The sequence below is a fragment of the Rhinolophus ferrumequinum genome, chromosome 4 (genome assembly GCF_004115265.2).
Source record: "Rhinolophus ferrumequinum isolate MPI-CBG mRhiFer1 chromosome 4, mRhiFer1_v1.p, whole genome shotgun sequence".
Lineage (NCBI taxonomy): Eukaryota > Metazoa > Chordata > Mammalia > Chiroptera > Rhinolophidae > Rhinolophus > Rhinolophus ferrumequinum.
Genome location: NC_046287.1, coordinates 103,254,528 through 103,262,091, shown reverse-complemented (window position 1 = coordinate 103,262,091; position 7,564 = coordinate 103,254,528). Strand labels below are relative to the sequence as shown.

The 7,564-nt window shown below is 43.3% G+C and overlaps 1 protein-coding gene across 1 annotated transcript in view; it reads right to left on the bottom strand.

Moving 5' to 3' along the window:
* Positions 1–21: 21 nt before the first annotated feature.
* Positions 22–7,564, bottom strand: part of BRCA2 (BRCA2 DNA repair associated) — a 57,516-nt gene continuing 49,973 nt past the window's right edge. Inside the window, 5 exon segments of the mRNA XM_033103779.1 lie at positions 22–70; positions 72–221; positions 223–668; positions 1,934–2,080; positions 3,658–3,902. Of these exon segments, the coding sequence (XP_032959670.1) occupies positions 22–70; positions 72–221; positions 223–668; positions 1,934–2,080; positions 3,658–3,902 (1,037 nt within the window).

Genomic DNA, 7,564 nt, shown 5'->3' with positions numbered 1-7,564 from the left:
CTGTGTTACAAACTGGAAAGGTTAAGAGTCAATAACTAATTTTCCTTTCTGTTGCCTTTGCGGTCTAAGTTTTTATTGTACTCGTGTCCTGCATGTTAGTCTCCCGTTCCTCGGTACCAACTTGGGAATCCTCCTGTGCTCTGACCAGAGGTGCAGAATGGTGCCTTTTCGGTCCGAGATAATCTTTTGAACAGCTGGGAGCATTCCTGGTGGGTTCACTGAGATAGAAGTTGGTTTTCTCCCACTGAACCAGATAAAAGGGCCTGGGTATTTATCAGTGCAAGTTCTTCATCAGCTATTGAATCACTTTCCAAAAGAGAAATGTCATGACATTTTTTAAGTGGAGTTGTGTGAGGAGAATTCAATTCTTTTTTCTTTATAGGTGTTTCATATTTGGCGCCACAACTCCGTGGCGGCTGAAATGCCTTCTGTGCAGCTGGCGAGACAAAGGTACAGATGGGACTGACAGGTGGAGGCAAAGGCAGCCTACTCAAGAAATCCAAGGCTCTTCTCTTCTTGACGCTTTTTGGGTCATCAGTCTCTTTCTCCCCTTTACAACATGACTTCGAAGTCATGTGGGCTGATACAGGTGTGGAAACAGACTTCCCTTTTGGCTTACAAAGTGATAAAGGACTCTGATAGTTCATCTCATTGTTGGGAGAAGGCATCTAACGAAAAACAAATTCAAAAGTACATATATAATTATGTGCTAAAATATAAAACATCAAATTAGCTTTTCATTAAAAATATTTAAACACACAAATACCACACACATTCTCACTCCCCTAATGGCTAATAGGTCAGGTGGTTTCATGAGACATTCATATCATTATTCTTATTCCCCCAGAAGGAAATAATTGTGCAGAAGAGGATATAAAAATGACATGAAAAGATGAATGAAGACTAATCATAGTAAAAGACAAGAAAAGGAGGTAGGGGATATAAGTAACGCTTTAATATTTTATTTCTTTTTACTAACAGGTTAAATACAGGTAACCATTTTAAGAACACAGACTGCCTGGGTTCTAATACCTACTTTTGTAACTTCGTTACATTAGGCAATTGCTTACCCTCTCTATACCATAGTTCCCTCATCTGTAAAATGGAGATAATAATTTTATTTCATAGGGTTGTTGTGAAGGTAATGAATTAATATAGACACACTTGGCAAGTGTCAGCTACTTAAGAATTAGTCATTGGCCAGTATTACAGACTTTCGCTTGATTTGCATTTATTGTGATATAAAGAGTTAAATCAAACTGAGCTTAGAAACAACCCTAATTGTACAGAATAGCCCTCTGAGCAAAAAGACACAGACAAAAAAGTCTTTTCTATCACATGTACTGGAAGTGCTCAAAATGAAAGCACCTGTTGTAAAATTTGTCCCCCCAGAGTGTTACATTTTGTCTTTATTTTTTATTTTTTCCCCCCTTCTTCCGCCTCCCCCCTGCCTCCAGTTCAAGCCATTGTTTCTCAGTCTAGTTTTGCAGGACACAGCTCCCTGGCCCACACTGGTATTATGAGCTGAGGCAGTCGGTTGCCAGTCGTTGGGCGGCTGCTCACAGAGGCACACAGCAGCCCGACTCAGCAGCCCACGCCAACCTCCAGCTGTTCACGGCAGCTCAGCTTCAGGGAGAGCTGTTGTTCACAATCTTAGCTGTAGAGGGCGCAGCTCACTGGCCCATGTGGGAAGTGAACCGGCGACCTCAGCGTTAGGAGCACGGTGCTCCAACAACCTGAGCTACCGGGCCGGCCTTTAATAAACAAGATATAATTTCCAGCAAACCTATACCTACAGGAGCCATAGAACAATAAACCACACTTTCTAATTCAGTTAAATTACATTTTACCATGCTTACTAGGTGTATACTAGAATACGCTGCTGCCTTCATATACAGTACCTATAAAATTCCTTACATTTATATTAACTTACCAGAAGCTTACTTCCTGCACCAAGGACTGCCTGGATGGCGTGCGGCTCTGAGGGACTGTCTTTAGTCGGGGTGAACCACCTGGCATTGTTTGCATTAAGTATAAGCATAAGTTTGTTTTCTGCATCATTGCAAAATATATCAATGTTCTAAGAAAATAAATTGGGAAAGTTGTTTTGTAAAACTCAAATCTACACATTCAGGTTGTTAGAAAGAGTTTACCTTTAAAACCAGAACTACAATATTCAGATCAGAAGAAAAGAATGAGTCACCCCAAATTTAACAGTAACTGTCAAACAAAATGCCAATGCAAAAATGCAAAACCAACATCAGTGATTCAAGGAGCTTAATTGTTGGAGGGAGAAAGGGAGTGTGTGTGTATTGTCAGGGGAGGAAAGAGCTGTAGGAGATCTTAGCAAGGTGTCGTACACAACACTGGACTGGGGATGGAAGACTGGATGAGGCTCCAGTTCCAGCTCCATTTAACACTAATATCTGTAAACCATCCAGTATCTACAGTGAGCTCCTTGTGTTAGGAATAAAATGAGAGAACGGCCTCACGTCTGTTTGAAGGATTAATTGAAACAACGTATAGGTTAAACCACCTGAAACTGTTGTTTCAGAAGTCATGAATGGTCAAATTCCAGCAAATATGGTTTAACCTAATTCATGAAAGTATTTTGTAGAACTTGAAAGTGCTATATAAATGACAGTGGTCTCTGAACTGCCCTTGCATGGTCTCAGAGGAAGAACCTGGAAGGTAGAGAGCAGGTACTCTGTATGGGAGCCAAATAATGAAGGGAACCCCCACCCCCTATTAGAAACTGGATAAATCAGGTGTTACTCTTCACTGTGTGAACTGAGTTTTTAGGTAAATATTACCCACACTTCCTTTACCCAGCTACCTACGTCCTATGCTTTTAAAATAGGATTTTATATAAATTTTGAATAACATATTTCAAATATTAAACTACAGATCGAAGAGGCTTATCTTTTGTAGATTATTAATTAGCAATTTATATAATCCAGAATTTTGCAGGGAGGCAGCATTGCATAGTAGTTAAGAGTATGGGCTCTGCATTCACACAGCGTAAGTGTGAATCCTGGTCCCACCCATGTGGCTGTGTGACAGCCTCTCTCCATCAACAGAATGGAGAAGCAGCTCCCTGCTCATTGGCTTCGGGTTAGGACAGGGCGGGATGCCCAGTCAGCGCTCAACAAACCTGAGCTAATACTATTTATTACATGATGTGCATCCAGATTTAAGCAAAAATGCATGTGATCCAGGGAAAATAATTTCAGTGTTTTCCTATTTGGGATTATTTCAAATCAAAGACAGGTATAAACTGTATAAAATACTAGATATGGAGTTTAAAATGAAAGTCTGGAGTCTGCTTATTATTAACTAATTACACTGCCAACTGCTATGGACCACAGGGAACTCACTTTATTCTCGTTACCAATTTTCCGTTTGCCACACGGCCTGGAGCTCCAACCTCCTCCTCGTCACTCCCCTCTAACTTGGTTCTTTCCGTTTAGGTCACTCTTTTCTCCCTGGTTGCTGTCATCCCCCACCTCTTCGGGGTCACGAGCAATGAATATATGACAGACAGTCACCTGACATATTTCAATATCCAATTTTCATAAAAACTGCCACTCCTTTTATATTTGACTCTCAAAATAGGAAAATACCAAACTGTGTGGAAATGCTCAAAACAAATTTTACCTCAATAGTATTTCTCATTTTGTGGAATGTCCCTTGAAAATGGCCCTCTTTTGGACTGGCAGAAAACATGGACAAATCTCCAGCAAATAAAGTAGGAATTCCTGATCTGGATTCTGGTCGCCACTGGAGGTTGCTTGCAGCAATTAACGCGTGAGGTTTAATAATGTCTTCATTAAGATCTCCCCAAAACTTTATGGCCAATAAGTTATGGCATTCATCCGACAAATAGACCAATGGAGCAAGACCTACAATGAAAAAAACAAAAAGCAAAAACCCCACTTCATTGTGTTAGATAAATTAAAAAATGCAAAGAACCTCTAATATGCCCATTTATTTTGGTATGTTAATGGTGAAAACAAATTAACTCAATTTAGAAAAGACTTAGGATTTCCAGAGTGACCTATTGCTTCCAGTGCTAAAATTTCAACGCCAACATGACACCCCCCCCCCGCTCCTGAGGAAGGAGGCAGGCACAGCAGTGAGGGGAATACCTAGTGGTGCCTCCCTCCAGCGAGAAGCTTGGTAATACCTGGCAAAGTGACATAGGCACTTACCTTTGCACCTGCAGTCCCACTTCTGGGACTGTGCTCTAAGCAATTAACTTCCAATAATAGCAAAATACATATGGAGAGGTTGATGAAAACACGTGTATGATGAGGAAAACACATATCCTGCTTTCGTACCAACTATCGAAAGCAGCCAATATTAGCTACTACCCAGGAGAGTAGCTGGATACACTATGGAACAGCCACACAATGGTGTACTACACAGCTGTCCAGGAGGATGGTCTCTGTCAGGCGACCCAAACATACTGTTACGTGAAAGAGAAAAGCACAGAGAAAGACTCGAGTTTATGACCCTTCCTATAAGGAAGGAGATACAAGGAAACATACCCCTATCTGTCCCTCCATGCAAAACAAGCGCAGGAAGGATAAACCAGAAAGTACAGGGAGTGGCACGTGTGGGGAAGAGGAGAGCACCGGGAGCAAGCACGCGGCGGGAGTGGCACTTCTCGGAGTTTCTGTGTCGCTCTTAGAACCACAGTGATATTTCTCATACCTGTCACATGTCCCCCAAACAAAACCGACCAGTTACGAGGGACTCCAGGTTGGGACACCAGCACATTTCCTGGTGTTTCTGCCTGAAACGCCACACAAGCAGTGATGCTCCGTAGGAACAAGCACATCTAGCGATCAGACCTTGGTTCTAAACACCATTTTCTCCAAAACAAAGGATCCAGGGTTATTTGGAGAAGTACAGCAGGTCCTCAAATGACATCATGTTGTTCAACGTTGTTTCATTATGACGTTGATGAGATGCTGTAGGAGCTCAACTCTTGTTTATATCAACTCACGACTGGTAAGACTGATGTCATTACACGCTGCTTCCTTAAAGGTGCAGAACCAAATCGATGTTAAGGGGGGACTTAGGGAGCTGCATCCTGGACAAGGACAGGGAACTTGTAGGAAGCAAGAACACAGGAGTCAACCTGAAAAAGCTCCTGAGGGCCCCAAACTGAAACAGCAGGAGCCACAAAATAATGAAGATACTGAACGTTACCCCACGGAATAAAACAGGTATTTGTAAATCCATACTGATATAAATCAAATAAATACATGTGGGAAAAAAGGACAGCCCTTCCTTGAGTAGAATTCCACTGAGTTCCAGTGAATGTGGAAGGAAAGAAGAGAAAAATCATCTTTAGGCAAACCCCACTGTAAGAACCGTTGCCAAGAAGATCATGGTGGATGCTGACATTAACAGGGGAGAGACTGCGGTGAAGTAGGATTTGCAGAATTTCAAAGAATCTTCTCCCAGACACTTATTGACAACAACGGGGAAGACGGTGATTTTACAGAGAAGAAACCTAGCAGACACCACCCAGCCCAGTGAGCAAGGTGCCATTACAGTAATAAGGAAGGTCAACCTCGCGGACCCCTTGATACGATTTACAGATAAGGACATCATTCCTGTGATAATTGTGCCGAAAATGCACAACTCACTCCAATCATCAATTTTGTAGCATTTCCCTCATTTTGGGTTTGTCTGATTGTGCAAATGGTGACAAGTGGAAAAAGTTTCTAGAGTAACACACAGAATGCTGGAGGCACTGAGCAAGAGGATGAGAAAAAAATTACTTTGCAGCTTCGGAGTCTGGTCTACTCTGAACTTCCACAGAATTCTTTGTATCATTTTAATTCTCTTTAGAAAACTTTATGGGTGTTGTGGTCTGTGCAGGCCATCACTGTCTGACACCCCGGTTCTGGGGAGCGCTGGCTTTTGGCAGCTCAGCCTGAGTTTCTTGCTGGGCTGCCCTCAGCCCCAGGGGCACTGAGTTGCCCAAGGTGACGCCCAGCACCTCCCTCTGCTCCTGCCCAGCATGCTCCTGAGGGCACTTCCCAGTAAACCTTCATGGAAATCTCTGAGACTGTTTCCCAGGGAACCAACTTGAGAAGTGATCTCATTTAATTCATTTTATCTGAGAGGGTTTCTGTAATGTCATAATGAAACAGACTGAAAATAGAGACACTGTTTTAAGCCCAACTCTCCAATGTTGGGCTTGGTATTGGTTTGGCAGCATGAGGTGTAAGAAAAAACATATAAGCTATAGAGCCTGAAAGAATGGGTTTAAGTCCCTTTAGAGAACTGTGACCTTGGGCAGGTTGGTTAACCTGTCCCAGCTCTGGATGCCCGTCTGCACGGTGGGATCACAACAGCAAAGGAAGTGTTGCCACGAGGACGTCATAAACTGTGCCCCCTTGACGTTGTCAACGGTCCCCTTGCCCCCATTACGGCAGAGGTGGGATAGAAAGAAGCTAAAACGAGACCACGTTATCAGTGTGCTTGGGAGGAGGTTCAGAGAGGACCATGGGATGCGTGCTCACACACACACACACACACACATACACACACAGTGCTGCAAGCTGGAGAAGGAAGTCCTCAGTCAGGCTGTGAGCCCTGCGGGAGGTGCCACGGGGCAGAATGAGAAGAGGGAGAATTCACCCAGAGTGGGGCCAAAGGGTATTCTAGGCACAGTGAACGAATATTCAAAGGCAGGAAGTGCGCTCTGTCACAGTGTGTCTGGATTATGAAACTAAAGTTTAGCTGAGGTGTGGGGTGGTGGTTTAGGGCAGCAAGTTGATGCGTTTCCAGGCACAGAAAGCAGTTTGGGTTTCAGCTTCTAAGGGACAGGGAACCACGAAAGATTCTAAGCTGGGAAACACGATTAGATTTGCGTGTTAGATAACTTTAACATCAAACTAAATTAAAAAAGAATGTTCACCAAAAAACATACAAATGAGGAATATGCTGATATAAAATTTAAAACTTGGTGACGAAGGAAAGCAGCAAGAGACTGGATAGAGCCAAGCAAGCACAGAAGACTCAGCTTTGAATCCCGTCCCTCAAACTGGTGAAATAACACACATTTTGAGAATTCTGTTATCCTTACACCTGAAGAAAAGCAAATAGAGTGGGTATTCTTACCCCTTTCCTCTTCTGATGAGAAATAATGAAAATGGTGGCAGGGAGAAGCAGGTGACCAGGACTGACTGACAGAAGTGAACGGTCCAGGTTCCAAGGTGTGATGGGCTGAATTGTGTCCCCCCAAATGATGCCGAAGTCCTAACCGCAGAACCTGTGATGTGACCTTATTTGGAAATAAGATCTTTGCAGATGTAATCAAGTTAAGATGATGCCATTAGGGTGGGACCTAATCCAATGTCCTTGTAAGAAGGGGACGTCTGGAGACAGACATGCACACAGAGAAAACACCATGTGAAGATGAAGTTGGACACTGGGGTGACATAGCTACAAGCCAAAGACTGCCAGGAGCTGGGAGAGCCGCCGGACCGCATTCTCCCTCACAGCCGCAGAAGGAACAACCTGCCCACACCTGGACCTTGGA